The following is a 15,923-nucleotide window of genomic DNA, read 5'->3' as shown; positions in this document are numbered from 1 at the left end:
AAGTGTTGTTGGGTCAGTGAACATTTTCTAGCCCTTCCATTAGTCTTTTGAGGGTTATTAGGATCTGGAGAGTCAGAAAGATTGGACGTTTTCCTGCTACTGGCAGGGAAAGAGGTAAGAAAGGAGGCTTGGAGTAATATGGAGGCAAAATTGAATACCTCTACATCTGTAAATCTAGGGAAGGGTTGATTATGACAGATGAAGCCCTCTGAAAGCCAAGCTAAGTTTTAATTTGTTTTCTACAAAGTGGGGTTTTGAGAAGAACTGGTGGGCTAAAAAATGCAGTATCAGAACTTCAAAATATTTTTTCTGTCATAATGTTAGCTAATACTTCGGTACTTCAAATTGTATGCTAGAAACCATTCTGTCTTAAAACATGTAGCACTCTAGCACTGTTGTTCATCAGTTTGCTCGAACGAGTCCAGTAACGTCTCCATTGTGAGACTTGTCGTTACTGTGTTTGGCATATCGAATATGTCACGGGTAGTTTGCCAGGTTTTGCCGTGCGGGCAAAATACTCTCAGTAGGTAGCTTGCCAGGCTCTCCGAGAGGGACGGAGGAATCGAACCCGGGTCGGCCACGTGCAAGGCCTACAAATGCCCTACTGCTGTGCTATCACTTCAGCCCTTAAAACATGTACCTTTGAGAAATAGTTCATGGACTGAGTGCATGTTATGCACACAGGAGGGCCAGGTTTGATTCTGGGTACTACTGCATGATCCCCTGAGCACCTCAGGGAGTGAGCCCTGAGCACAGAGTCAGGAGTAGCCCCCCAGCAATGTTGGTGCGCCACCCCAACAAAATAAAACGTGTACATCAAAATATATTTGATAATATCTGACCTACTATTTGGAGTTTGTTGCACTACATAGAGTTTATTTGCACTTAATAACCGTCAGAGTAAAACTAATTCTTGCAAGCAAGTATGCTTGGAGACTGCTAGTTTAAATACAGTCGGAAATCAATGTAAGTTTTCGAATGGAGGAATATAATGGATAAAGACGGTCACCTTTCTGATTGCATTTATAGTGAACGGGAGAAAGTGGAGAGGCTAAAACAAAGGACGGTCATACAATAAGTTCTCTAGCACCTTCTGGGTTCGTGGCTCTGCAACGGTTCCTGTTCCATCCATGTCTGGCTGGCGACAGGGAGATATTCTGAGAAGTGCCGTCATGAGGTTATTTCACCCTTGTTTGAAATGACACAGAAAACTGAGTCTCAAATCCCATACTCGGCTACACTCCTCGCTTATCTGCTGGAACCTGTCATATGTGGGTCATCAACTACACGCAGAGTGCCACAGGAAGGTGCCCCTGAGTTCCCATAAAACAAGTAAAGACCCATCTGCCTGCCTGCCTTCTATCCTTGCCTCCTTTCCTTCTTAATATTAAAAAAAAACTAGTTCCTTTTTGTTTATTTCCATTTTCCCCATGTTTATACTGTGGACTAAATCCCAGAGTTTGTGGATTAGAACTGAAGTTAGTTCTTAGTACTTTTAAACCTTTTGTGTTACTTTCACTTGTTACAGGAAGGCTAGCTAAGGCTCTAATACTTTTTTTTTTTTTTTTTGCTTTTTGGGTCGCACCTGGCGATGCACAGGGGTTACTCCTGGCTCTGCACTCAGGAGTTACTCCTGGCGGTGCTCAGGGGACCATATGGGATGCTGGGAATCGAACCTGGGGTTGGCCACGTGCAAGGCAAACGCCCTCCCCGCTGTGTTATCTCTCCAGCCCCAAGACTCTAATACTTTTGAAGGGACTCAATTAAAAGTTGAAGTATACCACAGGGGGAGTTAAATTTCTGCTCTATCGGAAATAGTTGAGAGAATTGAGTGGTTTAACTCACCAAAGAAATAGCTTAGTGGGACATAACTTGTGAGTTTACAAGGAAAAAGTGTGGGCACGCGCGGGACTAAAGCATTCGGTGGCCAAGAATCGTTTCCCTGGCCGGCCCACTGCAGCGACATATGTACACATATGTACGGACAAAGGACTGGGAGATGAAGGACTTGAGTACAGAGAAACAGGAACTGGGCCCCAGGCTGATCAGTAGACAGTTGGTGTTTTGTTTTTTTTTTAGTTTCTCCTCCCCAGCATAGTCTGATCTCTTCCCCTTTAAGGCGCAGTCAATCCTGGTCATGGTTTTGGTCGTAGTCTCAGTCATCATAGTTCCATCGTCGTAGTCTCCTCATAACCTCAAAGTCCTCTCCTTCATTATCTTCTTCCTAGTCTCGTAGTCTCATAGTCCTCTACTTCTAGTCATCGTCATCTTCTCGTCCTCAAAGTCCCATAGTCTCCAAAGTCTCTTCTTTCCCCTTATAGCACAGTTATGTAGAATTCATGAAGGGTAGGGATGCACAAAGGTGGGGTTGAACATTGTCATTACAACAAACTGAGGTAAAGCCACTCCTTCAGGAGATTAACTCAAGGACAAAATCGCATCTGAGTGTTAAAACACTCCAGATTACTAGGAGATCCACTCAAGGGTGGGATTCCATCCAGGGTGTATTGCTTTCTCTTGTCCTCAGTAATTCATTTAAACAATCATAGTGAATTTACTTCTTATAATATTTCTAGTTATTTTTATGAACACAGGAAGAGATATATTAAGCTTAAAGGTTGACTCTTCCTCGGGACATCTTGCTATATATCCCGGACCATAGTCTTCAAGCCAGGTTAGTTTTTCCTAACCCCAGAAGGGTCCTTATTCAGTTACTTCTTTTTGGGTCATGATAGAGTTTGTTCCATGACCCAAAGTGCTCCTAACTTATTATACTTATGGCGTTTGTTTCCTTTCGATGACAGAGTGGCTTACAGTTTCATTGGGACCCTGATTTTGGAGTGCCAGGAACTAAGGGCAACTGAGGCTTAAGTCAAGTAAATATGGATGTCTAGGAGTAAATATTTTGGAGTCCACTAATTCCCATGTTACAAAGCATAACAATAATTGGCACACTTAAATGCAAAGAGGGATTCCATTTGTTCTTCATTACAGAAGGATAGAGTTCCAAGTTACCGGGAAGCAGACATTTGAGCTTTCATTTTGTCGAACCTTCTATCAGAAAGTCTCCAGTCAGATAGGGCTGTTTTCTGTAGTGATTTTCCCAACCTCATAGTTCACGCTAATGCTGATCTCTCTGTGAGCATACTCTGGAGATGTGGTAAGCGTTGATGCAGAGCTTCCAAATCTCTTCTTGTACTAAAACCCGAAACTTTGTAAAGAAAGACTGAAATGGAAGGGCTGGCACATCATTTGCTATTAACGTTTCCAAAAGTCAGCAAGTATTTTCCGAGCATCTCTCCTCTTCTCTCGCACATCTCATCTTTTTTTTTTTTAGCAGTTTCATGTTGTCAGACGTGTACTCTTTTTTAAAAAATAAATGTTTTCTGCTAACAGTCCTCCTCCTCCTCCAATCCATATTGTCATCATTTTTCATTTGTTGCCAGTTTCAGAGTCTGTTCCAGGAAAGTCCTTTGCTGTTCCCCATACTAGGCTTATTCATTCCTACTTTGCATTGTTGTGCGTATCAAGAGTTTTACATGGAGGGGCTGGAGCGATAGCACAGCGGGTAGGGCGTTTGCCGTTCACACGGCCAACCCTGGTTTGATTCCCAGCATCCCATATGGCCCCCCAGCACTGCTAGGAGTAATTCCTGAGTGTAGAACCAGGAGTAAACCCTGAGCATCGCTGGGTGTAACCCAAAAAGCAATAAACAAATAAATAAAGTTTCACATGGAAATACCTTCTAATTCCTCTTCAAAAGCACTTTCTCTGCAACCATCCCTCATGATTTTTGGACAGTTTCCTTCCTTGGCCATCTCTTGGTGTCTTTTTCTTTTTTTTTTTTTTTTTTTTTTTTGCTTTTTGGGTCACCCCAGCGATGCTCAGCGGTTACTCCTGGCTAATGCACTCAGGAATTACTCCTGGTGGTGATCGGAGTAGGATTAAACATTTAGGATGCTGGGAATCGAACCCAGGTTGGCTGCTTGCAAGGCAAACACCCTCCCCACTGTGATATCGCTCCAGCCCCTCTCGGTGTCTTTCTACATAGAAATGTATTCTATTTTTGACTTGATTTCACTTTCTTGGCAAAGTCTATTCTATAGGTTGCAGACTCTACATTCTTGTATTTTGTGGTTCCTTCTATCCTGCACATTCTTTTTTGAAATAGTTCATGGCACGTAAATGAAGGGAGCATGGACAGAAGAATTGTGTTAGAAGTTCTCCAGGGAGAGTTGTTTGCCTTCAGAGTGACTTTGTTTAGTCGTTGACTGTTTTTCCCAATTCTGGGCTTCTGTTGAAGGTTCGGCTGCTGCTGCCCTCGCCACCCGGGTGCTGCACGGGCCCCCTCAGCGCCAGCTTCATCATGCAGTGGTGCCTCATGGAAAGGGCGGGCGATCCTCCGTCAGTGGGGTCGTGGCCACTGTGTTTGGAGCGACGGGATTCCTGGGCCGATACGTCGTCAACCACCTGGGTAAGTCAAGTCATGTGAATTTGGCATCTGCGGTGCCACCTCTGAGGGCTGCCTCATGGAAGGCCATGAGCTCTGTTCCTTCTTAATGGTGTTACTCATTACAACGGTCTTTGAATCCATTTGATTTGTGTATTTGGAGATCAAATCATACTTCCTCTATAGGATATTCACTGGGATAGGAATCTGGGAATACCTAGTGTGGCTTTCAGGTCACTTTGGGACCGGAGCGATAGTACAGTGGGGAGGGCATTTGCCTTGCACGCAGCTGACCTGGATTCAATCCCTGGCATCCCATATGGTCCCCCGAGCACGACCAGGCATGATTCCTGTGTGCCAGGAGTAACCCCTGAGCATCACCAGGTGTGACCCAAAAAGCCAAAAAAATAAACAAAAGTCGGTTTAAAAAGGGGGGTGTGGTATTGCTTTAAAAAAAAAAACAGGGGCTGGAGAGATAGCACAGTGGGAAGGGCGTTTGCCTTACACGCGGCCGACCTGGGTTCGATTCCCAGCATCCCATATGGTCCCCTGAGCACCACCAGGAGTAACTCCTGAGTGCAGAGCCAGGAGTAACCCCTGTGCCGCCAGGTGTGACCCAAAAAGCAAAAATAAATAAATAAATAAATAAAATTAAAAAAAGAACAAAAAACAAAAACATTATATCAATTCACATATTGGAGAATTTAAACATTTTCCAAACTGCTGTCATATAATGTCTCCTCATTGACTTTTGTTTTCAGGACGTATGGGGTCCCAAGTGATTATACCCTACCGGTGTGATACATACGACCTCATGCATCTTCGTCCTATGGGTGACCTGGGCCAGATTATCTTTTTGGTAAGAGTCTGTACACTGAATGTTGGAGTCCGCAAGTGGAAAGCAGTCCAGTCATCGTGGGGTGAGAGAGAGGCATTATACTTAGGCAGCTTTATTCCAGGATGGACAAAGCCATCCTCCATTCACTGCATTCTAGTAAAGGAAACGCTGGTCTAACTGTCGGCACACCTTTTCTGCAAGGCGTTAGCTAGTAAGTGTTTTAGGCTTTGCAGTCAGGAGTCTTCCTGTTTAATCAAGTCTGCCTTTATAACTAGAACATAGTCACAGACGTGCAAATCGGTTGCTGTTTTCCAGTTAATCTGCTTATAAAACTGGGTTGCAGAGCTAGATTTGTCAGTGGGTCATGGTTTTCCAGCCCCTCCTGCTGATCTGTGCTGTGCTGTGTACTCAGCATATGGCTTCTGAGTACTTGGCTGTTCTCTACAGAGATGTACAATAAGTATGAAATTACACACCAGAACTCAAAGCTGTAGTGGGAAGGAGATATACGATCCATCATTAAGAGCTTTTACCTTTATCGCATAGTGACATAATGTTACGCTGAATTGGGCAGGAGGAATCATTGAAATGAATTTCACCTGCCTCCTTTAAAAATCTTTTAAGTGTAATAGAAGATTCAAAATTACAACTCTTTCTAGTGGAAGAGAAAGGGAGAGGGAGACCGCATTACAAAAAAGCATGTTCTAGAACTTGGTTTTTCTGGCTATAGTAAGAGTAGGTTTCCCTGTGTTTAAACGCAGAACCTTCTGTTTGGCTGATAAAAGCCGACCGCCTACTCAGAAATGAATGACCCCTCTGTCTAGTTCTATCTTTCATTTTATTTATTTATTTATTTATTTATTTGCTTTTTGGGTCACACCCGGCAATGCACAGGAGTTCCTCCTGGCTCTGCAGAATTACTCCTGTCAGTGCTGGGGGGGTGGGGGGGCATATGGGATGCTGGGCATTGAACCCAGGTTGGCCGCGTGCAAGGCAAACGCCCTGCCCGCTGTGCTGTTGCTCCAGCCCCCGTTCAGTTCTGTCTTTTGATGACCTGAATATATTGTGCACCGAGTGTCTTTTTTTGTCTTGGATCCGAGTTAGAGAGTGTGCGCCGGGAGTTGAGACCCCAGCCGCTTTGCTGGTGTAGTTCCCGGGTTCTTATAAAATGCCAGCCTGCTCCGGCTCCTCCTCCCCCCCAGCCAGGGCCAGGGAGGCAGGGAGCTGGGGCAGGGTTCAGTGGCCTTTCTGTTCGCATCCTAGGAATGGAACGGGAGAGACAAAGACTCTATCCGGAGAGCTGTGGAGCAGAGCAATGTGGTCATCAACCTGGTGGGGCGAGAGTGGGAGACCAGGTAAGCCTCCACTCAGGTCTTCATTGTTGTTTTTTTTCTTTTGTTTTTTATTTAATTTTTATAAAGTTGTTCATAATAGTTGATTACAATTTTTTTTATTCGTGAAACACCATGAGGTACAGTTATAGACTTATAAATTTTTGTGCTTGGGTTTCAGTTATACAGTGATCAAGTACCCATCCCTCCACCAGTGCCCATCTTCCACCACCACGGGTCCCAGCATCCCTCCCACCCCCCATCCCCCGCCCCTGTCCCACCCTGCCTCTGTGGCAGGGCATTCTAGTTGATTACATTTAATATTAGAACACCTGAGGCTGGAGCGATAGTACAGCAGGTAGGGCTTTTGCCTTGCACACTGCCAACCTGGGTTCGATCCCCGGCATCCCATATGGTTCCCTGAGCACCACCAGGAGTAATTCCTGAGTACAGAGCCACGAGTAACCCCTGTGCATCACCGGGTGTGACCTAAGAACGCAAAGAAAAAAAAAACATTAGAACACCCACCATCTTCCCACCTTCCCACCACCGTATTTTGGATGCTTCCATCCCAAACCCAAACCCTGCCCCCAATGAAGAACTGAAGTGATTTATTTTGTATTGCTTGTTCTGAATAATCTGCTAAAAACGATCCCCAAATTTCCTTTTCTTAGAGGAAAGTGTGTGAAGGTTGTTGTATTTCACCCAGGACCCATTAAGGCCCGCTATCAGAGATTAGTAACATGTTGTTAAAGGTTGAGTCTTGTGTGCTTATATCTATATCTGCATAAACGTATTTCCCCCTAAGATTGATTTCCTTCTATGTAAACCCCATCAAATGTGGTGGGCTACTCTTGGTACATCAGTGGTGTAAAGTATGAGATGACCAGGAATAGATTGACTCGTGGGGGAGGCTTGTCGTAGTGTGTGGAGAGCGGCCGTGAGCATGGCCATTGAGTTCTGGAAGTTTTCGGCCGCCAGGGCTGGCATTTTTGGGGGTGGGGGTGGGGCGAACTCACCCGTCCCGCTCCGGGTTGCCCCAAATGAAACAGCCTGGCGTGGGGTCAGGAGGCCTCCCTATGGCGTATTGTTCTGTGCTGTCTTCCGAGAGGTTTATTCCTCCGATCTCTTTGCATAAGCTGTCTTCAAGCTCAGTTGGCAGCCTGGGCTCATGTCACGTGCCAGTGTATGGAACTATCCCTTGGCTGTAACGTCGTCAGTCTGTCCAGAAGCACTGATTCCAGAACCGTCTAGGTAACAGTCACCCCTGCCCCCTTCGGAGAAGTTGGTCAGCATCAAGTGTGGTGTGGGTCTAATGCTCTGCTGTGAAAGGCAGTGAGGATCGTGGTGTCTCCTCGAGGGAACACCAGTCTAGAACACGGGCTTGAATCTCTCCAGCTGGAGAGAACAGTTTGGCTGCTCGGCAGGCTACGTACTGCTTTCATCTTTCTCTTCCTTCCGTGGATGATGCTCTAGATTTGTCTACCACCTGGTTAATTGTCCGTGGTCATTCGTGGCACTGTTTGAGGGAGCAGGTGATCCTGGGGGGTGGAGCCTGGAGCACAGCCTTTGGCCCTTTGACCCATCTCCTTGCCCAACAAATATTTATTCATTTATTTAGGGTTGAGGGCCTCATTCGATGGTGCTCAGGGCTTACTCTGGCTCTCTGCTCAGGGATCACTCTGGCCAGTGCTCAGGAATCCTTACGCGGTGCTGGGGATTGAACTAGGATTAACTACATGCAAGGCAAGTGCCTCAAATCCTGTACTATCTTTACAGCCCAGATATATATATATCACGGTCATGGTCCTCCCGTTGTTCATCGATTTGCTCGAGTGGGCCCAGTAACATTGTGAGACTTGTTACTGTGTTTGCATATCGAATACGTATACACGCACACACACATATACCAAGAGTTTAATTTAATTTTTTTTTGGGGGGGGGCACAACCAGTGATGCTCAGGGGTTACTCCTGGTTCTGCACTCAAGAATTACTCCTGGCAGTGCTTGGGGGGGCCATATGGGATGCCGGGGATTGAACCCAGGTCGGCCATGGGCAAGGCAACCGCCCTATTCGCTGTACTGTCTCTCTGGCCCAAGAGTTTAATTTTAGTGAGTGTTCAGTATCAAGAGAGCTAAACTCTACTGGGCTCAATTTTTTAAAAGTCAAGATTTTTTTAAACTTTACTTTTTTATGGTAATTGAAGTTACATAGTTTAGAATTGGGGCTGGAGCAATAGCACAGCCGATAGGGCATTTGCCTTGCGCGCACGCGGCTAACCTGGCCGACCCAGGTTCGATTCCTCCGCCCCTCTCGGAGAGCCCGGCAAGCTACCAAGAGTATCTCGCCCGCACGGCAGAGCCTGGCAAGCTACCCACACTTGTTATTGTGACGTATTCAGTATGCCAAACACAATAACAAGTGTCACAATGGAGACATTACTGGGCCCGCTTGAGCAAATCGATGAACAATGGGAGGACAATAACAGTAACAGTTTAGAATAATATTCATATTTATGTTTTAGGCACACGGTGTTACTGTACCACCCCACCACCAAAATACCAACGTCTCTAAATAATGACAGCTCAGGATTCCTTGAGGACAGAGAATTTGGATGGATGCATGCTGATTTCGAATTTGCAGTCAAACTCGAATTATGTACAGTCACCACTGAACAAGTCTCTGTAAAACAGCACATTGAATTTTGTCTTTAGATAAACCATGCTGCTTAAATAGCTCTCTGTTAGGAATTCTAGTCATCAGAGCAGAACCAGCATGCTGGGGAATAGTTTTAACATCCGGAGTCAGGTGGTCAGAGCTAATCCCTCTTTCTGTTTCTCCCTTCCAGAAACTTTGGTTTTGAGGACGTTTATGTGAGAATTCCCCAAACAATTGCTCAAACGTGCAAGGAAGTTGGAGTTGAAAAACTGATTCACGTTTCACATCTCAACGCGGATATTAAAAGCTCTTCAAAATATCTGAGAAATAAGGTAATTACAGGGGGTCTTAGAGAGTGGCTCATAAGGCTGGATTTTGGTGGCCCCCTCTGACATGTGAGTTCCGTGAGGAGAGCTTTTCACTGTGATGTCTGGGATTGAAGGGGTTTCTAATGCCCTATATTCAGAATTAGGTATGTGAACTGTGAATGAGTGAGAGTGGTGTGTGTGTGTGTGTGTGTGTGTGTGTGTGTGTGTGTGTGTGCGTGTGTGCGCGCGCGTGCTTGTTGTGTCTTAGTTGAGTAACTTCTTATTTGCAGGTAACTATGCCAAGGGCCTTGAAAGATGTATAGCGTGTATTTTCTAGTATTACCTGCCCAAATTCAGCGATTTCTTGGAGCATAATAAATATTTGTTGGGCAGGGAGATCTTTCAGACGGCTGAAGAGTGTGCTTTGTAAGCCGGAGCCCCAGGCTCCATCCCCTGCCTCACCTGTTCCTGCACACACCACCACGAATGACCATTGACAGTTAACCAGATGGAAGATAGATCTAGAGCATCGTCCTACCCAAAGGGGGTAGTAAACGGTGTATAGCTTGCTGAGCTGTCGAACTTCCCAGCTGGACAGACCCAAGCTCGTGTTCGAGACTGACCTTCCTCAAGCTGACACCACTGTCTCCACTGACTTTCACAGATGGGACATCACATACTTATATCACACTTAATGCAGACTAACTTTCCCAGAGGGGAAGTGACTGCTGTCTACATGACTCTTGCCCCAAGGAGCCAGGCCCATGTCATCCGCTGAAGTGGAAGAACTTCTTTCTTCCCCAGACTCTTGGCCTAGTTGGGGTGCTCTGGCACCCTTGCAGGTGTGCTGTGGAGGCTGAGGACCAGGGGATAAGTATGCGCCAGGTGAAAGCGCCACTCATGTCGGACTGGGCTTCCTTTCTTCCACAAGCCCCGTTGTCATCCCTGTCATAGCTGGGGGTCGATCACACTCCTCAGGAGTTTCCTGTAATTGCCTGTGACCTGAAATGACCTTCTTACCCAGCACTCGGCACAGCGGCAGCCTTCGCCTTTGCTTCTGCCACCGTGACCTTGTAGGATGGAAAGGAACTCCGAGTCCCTTGGCATGAGCTCCAGCTTTTGGACTCAACCCCCTTCTCTTTTTTTTTTTTGTCTTGTTTTTTGGGTCACACCCGGCAATGCACAGGGGTCACTCCTGGCTCTGCGCTCAGGAATTACCCCTGGCGGTGCTCAGGGGACCATATGGGATGCTGGGAATCGAACCCAGGTCGGCCACGTGCAAGGCAAACGCCCTCCCCGCTGTGCTATCGCTCCAGCCCCTCAACCCCCTTCTCTTGCCGAGCATGTTCTTGACTTAGGATGTGCTGTGTGTTCCATATTGTATTGGGTGCTGGGCATATAGTAGCGAATAAGCATGGCACGGTCTTGGCACGCGTCTGATTTTTAGTTGTTGAGGAAAAGAATTCTGAACTCACCAGTTCTTGCACAGTAGCCAGCTGTGCTGTTGGAGCTTAGCACGGGGGTCAGGCTGTCCGTCCATTGGTCAGGAGCCCTGAATGAGGAGCAGGAGAATATTCATTGTTGACTGCCTTGAGTACAAAAGGGAACTTGTTAAGTTTATTTTTTTAATTGAATGTCAGTGAGATACACAGCTGCGAAGTTGTTCATGATGGGATTTCAGTTATATGATATTCGAACCCCTGTCCCTTTACCAGTGTACGTTTCCCACCACCAATGTCCCCAGTTTCCCGCCCGCCCCATCCCCTCCTGCCTCTATGGCAGGCACTCTCTCTCTCTCTCTCTCTCTCTCTCTCTCTCTCTCTCTCATACTTGCTCTCTCTCTCTGTCTCACACATACACACACTCATTCTTTCTCTCCCCTCTCTCTTCCCCCCCCCCCTCCTCTATGGCAGATACTTCTCTCTTTCTCTCATACTTGTTCTCTCTCTGTCTCACACATACACACACACACACACACACACACATTCTCTCTCTCTCTCCCCTCTATGGCAGAAACTTCTCTCTCTCTCCTCTCTCTCTCTGTCTCTCTCTCTCTCTCATACTTGCTCTTTCTCTGTCTCACACATACACACACTCATCTCATTCTCTCTCTCTCTCTCTCTCTCTGTCTCACACATACACACACTCATTCTTTCTCTCCCCTCTCTCTTCTCTCTCTCTCTCTCTCTCTCTCTCTCTCCTCTATGGCAGACACTTCTTTCTTTCTCTCATACTTGTTCTCTCTCTGTCTCACACACACACACACACACACACACACACACACACACACACACACATTCTCTCTCTCTCTCTCCTCTATGGCAGAAACTTCTCTCTCTCCTCTCTCTCTCTCTCTCTCTCTCTCTCTCTCTCTCTCTCATACTTGCTCTTTCTCTGTCTCACACATACACACACTCATCTCATTCTCTCTCTCTCTCTCTCTTTCTCTCTCTCGCTCTCTTTCTCACTGTCTTTCTTTTTGGGCCTAACGGTTTGCAGTACAGATGCTGAAAGGTCATCAGATATACCACAAAGGGAATTTTAATGCCCAAAGGAATGGAAGTTTCCAGCCCTGGCAAAGCTGAGCTCCAACGGTGCCCACGGCTCCTCTAGGCTTCAGCTTTGTTTCTGAGAGTAGCCTTCCCAGCTGCACAGCTTGGTACTATGTCAGAGAGAGAGCGAGAGTGTGAAGTAGCTCCAACCTATCTTATTGTTGAATCTCCTGGATTCATAATGATTAGAGGCCGTGGGGGGGGGGAGGAGTCACTGGTGAGAAGGAGGGAGGTGCCGGAGATGCGCAGTCCCTCCTGCCTGGACCCTGGACTGGGGATGGCACTGCTGAGTGAGATGAGAAGCCCTAGGGAAGGGCTGGGCCCTGGGCCAGCTATGCTGAATCTCAGGGAACTTTTTTTTTTGCTTTTTTTGGGGTCACACCCAGTGATGCACAGAGGTTACTCCTGGCTCTGCACTCAGGAATTACCCCTGGCGGTGCTTGGGGGACCCTATGGAATGCTGGGAATCGAGCCCGGGTCGGCCGCATGCAGGGCAAACACCCTCCCCTCTGCGCTATCGCTCCAGCCCCCACTCTCAGGGAACTTTAAGGGATCTCCACGTCTAATATGCAGCCGAGCAATCAAAATCCACTCCCAGGGCAGGGGACAGGGGACTCAAACATTTCTTCTTGTGGACATCCCCTGGGAGTTCCAACGTGCAGTAGCACTGTAGCACTGTCCTCCCGTTCATCGATTTGCTCGAGCGGGCCCAGTAGTGTCTCCATTGTGACAATTGTTACTGTGTTTGGCATATCGAATATGTCACGGGGAGCTTGCCAGGCTCTGCCGTGCGGGTGAGATACTCTCGGTAGCTTGCCGGGCTCTCCGAGAGGGGCAGAGGAATCGAACTCGGGTCGGCCATGTTGGCTGCATGCAAGGCAAACGCCCTACCCACTCTGCTACCGCTCCAGCCGCCACTCTCGGGGGGCTTTGAGGGATCTCCACATCCAGTATGCAGCAGAGCAAATCGAAATCCACTCCCAGGGCAGAGGACTTGAGCATTTCTTCTTGTGGACACGCCCTAGGAGTTCCAGTGTGCAGTGAACATTGAAATTCTCTTGACACGAGTGGAAGAGGCCTCTCCACTTGGGGGCTTAGGTTGCGTTTTAGGTGTGGGGCAGCGCTGGTCCTGGACTTCATTCAGATCAGGGCAGGAAACAGGAAGTATGGCATCATCGGGAAAGGGAAGGATGACCTCGAGAGAAAGAGTTAATCAAGAGAGCTAGACAGGGCCCAGAGGAGTACCAGCGAGGAGTGATCTGGAGACAAAAGGAACAAAGGCACTGAGAAGGTGGGAGACCCAGGGAACGGAAGGTTCTGGAAACCAGAGGCAGAGCACCTGCCAGGCGAGTAGTTCCTTGGCCTTTGGGAAGCCACACGGGTGAGGGCCGTTGAATCACCTTCGGTCTGATGTCATCTGTGATCTTATCAAGGAGAGTTGGACTCTGCCTAAAATCCGGTCCGAATCTAGGTGAGCAGAGCGGAGCCTGGAGACAGTGAGGGCGGGCGGCACCTCTTGCACTCGTTTCGGGAAAAAGATCGGAGGACCAGAAGAGTAGAGGGGTCCCAGGGAGCTGGAAGTTGGTTTTTCCTGGAGAGAAGGTGCTCGGACGGACAGTGGCACCGAAGTCGTGGGAGAGAGAGCCCGGGGTAGGTCCCCGAGCAAGCAGGAGTCAGTGCTACTGAGCTCAGAAGGGGCCTGTTCTGGGGCTGGAGCGATAGCACAGCAGGGATGGCGTCTACCTTGCATGCGGCCGACCTGGGTTCGATTCCCAGCATCCCATAGGGTCCCCCGCGCACCAATTGGAGTAATTCCCGAGTTCAGAGCCAGGAGGAACCCCTGTGTATCGCTGGGTGTGACCGAAAAAGCAAAAATAAAAAATAAAAGGGTGGGGGGCCGTTCCCCAGTTTTGAGGAGGAGGAAGTGAGGAGGAGAAGGAGGAAGTGGCAGTTCCATCCAGGTTCCAGCTTGGTAGGCGAGTGGTGGGAATGCCAGGCGGTTTGTCTCTGCTACTGGATATATCTCTTGGCGGAGGCCCGTGAAGAAGGCAGTTGCGGGCAAGAACTAAAAAGGAGGGAGAAATTTGAAGAGAAGGGCCAATGTGTGTGACCTTGCCCCGTGCAAAAGTAAACTCATGAGACAAAAACACAGTTTTGGGGAGGAAAGTGTCCGGTTCCGTGTGGATTGATGACCTTATACAGAATGCGTTTTCCCCCCTAGCTCTGAAGGCAGCAGGAGTGCAGAGACAGTCTCACTGGGTTCTTCCAGGATTGGGATTTTTCTTTTTTTTTTTTTTTTGCCTAGTGGGTGGAATTAAGGACTGAGGAACGAGCGGTTTACCGGGCAGGTTTGAGCGTGGTTGACAAGCTGGGGCAATAGTACAGGAGGTAGGGCATTTGCCTTGCATGTGGCAGACCCAGGTTTGATCCTGCTTCGATCTCTGGCATCCCATTATGGTCCCCCGAGAACGACCAGGAGTAATTCCTGAAGGCAGAGCCAGGAGTAACCCCCGAGCCCCTGACCATTGCTGGGTGTGACCCAAAAGCCAAAAAAAAGGGTGGGGGGGGGAGAGTGAGAAACAGTGGTTAACTGATTGGCCGTGGCGAGAGAGGTTGGGGTGTTGGTTGTGAGGGAAGCGGAATCAGTTTCCCGGAGTTCCTGAGAGGTTGTGGAAACTCAGGGGCAGACACACAAAGATATGGCCACCCGGATGTTCTAGGAGATGGACACGAAGACAAGTATTTCTGCTGAGGATTGGAGAAGGCCCTCTGTGGGGTGCGGGCTGTGGTGTGGTGGAGTGGACAGGAGGCGTCGGAGTTGAGACGCTCCAGAGGTCCATGTCCAGCTGGGCCCAGTGAAGTCCCCCGCCCGGTCCTGCGGTCGGCAGGGAGTTGACCAGAGAAGGACACTGAGCTGGGTGCCGATGTTCCTCGCTGGGCAAGAGGCCTGGCTCGGAGGTGAAGGGACATGAGTGACTCCCGGCCCCAGCCCCGGGGAACTTTGTCCTGCTGTCACCATCCCAGCTGTGGCCATTTCCATCCTGTTGTCCCTTCCCTGCAGGTCTCAGACAGTAGACATGAACCAGAGCACTTTGGTGAGAAGGAAAAATGAAGGCCTGGAAAGTTCTGCTCTCCATTTTCTCCTTTGCCCTGTGTCAGATTGCCTAGAATAAGAGCGGGAAGAAAACTCAGCCCGACCCAGGAGAGGCAGGGAGGCTTAGTCAGTCATTGCGAGTCACTGGTTTATTTTTTTATTGCAGGTTAGGTGATATGGTGGCAGGAACGCTTATGGCCATGGTTCTGACGCTCAGGCCCTGCCCCTCACCCCCACGTGTCCCTGACTTGGGGGAATAGCACCACGCCCTTACTCTGGAGGGAAATAGCACCTAATAACACCTTTGATTTTTATTTTATTTTTTATTTACTTTTTGCTTTTTGGGTCACATTCAGCAATGCACAGGGGTTACTCCTGGCTCTGTGCTCAGGAATTACCCATGGCGGTGCTCAGGGGACCATATGGGATGCTGGGAATCGAACCCGGGTTGGCCTCGTGCAAGGCAAACGCCCTGCCCTCTGTGGGAAAATAGCACCTTTGAAATACCGGATGTGTCCAGGGTGTGAAGAGAACGCAAACACTCCTTGCTCCTCTCAAAACTGCTTGCCTGTTTGTTTGTTTGTTTAGGCCGTGGGAGAGAAGGAAGTGAAGAAAGCGTTTCCGGAAGTCACCATCATAAAGCCTTCGGACATGTTTGGAAGAGAGGATAGGTTTCTCAATTATTTTGCAA

The 15,923-nt window shown here is 48.2% G+C and overlaps 1 protein-coding gene across 1 annotated transcript in view; it reads left to right on the top strand.

Annotated features, from left to right (window-relative positions):
- NDUFA9 (NADH:ubiquinone oxidoreductase subunit A9) overlaps positions 1–15,923 on the top strand; it is a 31,701-nt gene that overhangs the window by 3,065 nt on the left and 12,713 nt on the right. The window contains exons 2-6 of the mRNA XM_056108656.1: positions 4,304–4,474; positions 5,212–5,309; positions 6,552–6,643; positions 9,469–9,610; positions 15,821–15,923. Of these exons, the coding sequence (XP_055964631.1) occupies positions 4,304–4,474; positions 5,212–5,309; positions 6,552–6,643; positions 9,469–9,610; positions 15,821–15,923 (606 nt within the window). The remainder of the gene's footprint in view (positions 1–4,303; positions 4,475–5,211; positions 5,310–6,551; positions 6,644–9,468; positions 9,611–15,820) is intronic.

Source organism: Sorex fumeus, unplaced genomic scaffold (genome assembly GCF_029834395.1).
Source record: "Sorex fumeus unplaced genomic scaffold, SorFum_2.1 ptg000231l, whole genome shotgun sequence".
Classification (NCBI taxonomy): domain Eukaryota; kingdom Metazoa; phylum Chordata; class Mammalia; order Eulipotyphla; family Soricidae; genus Sorex; species Sorex fumeus.
This window is presented reverse-complemented; position numbering and strand designations above follow the sequence as displayed.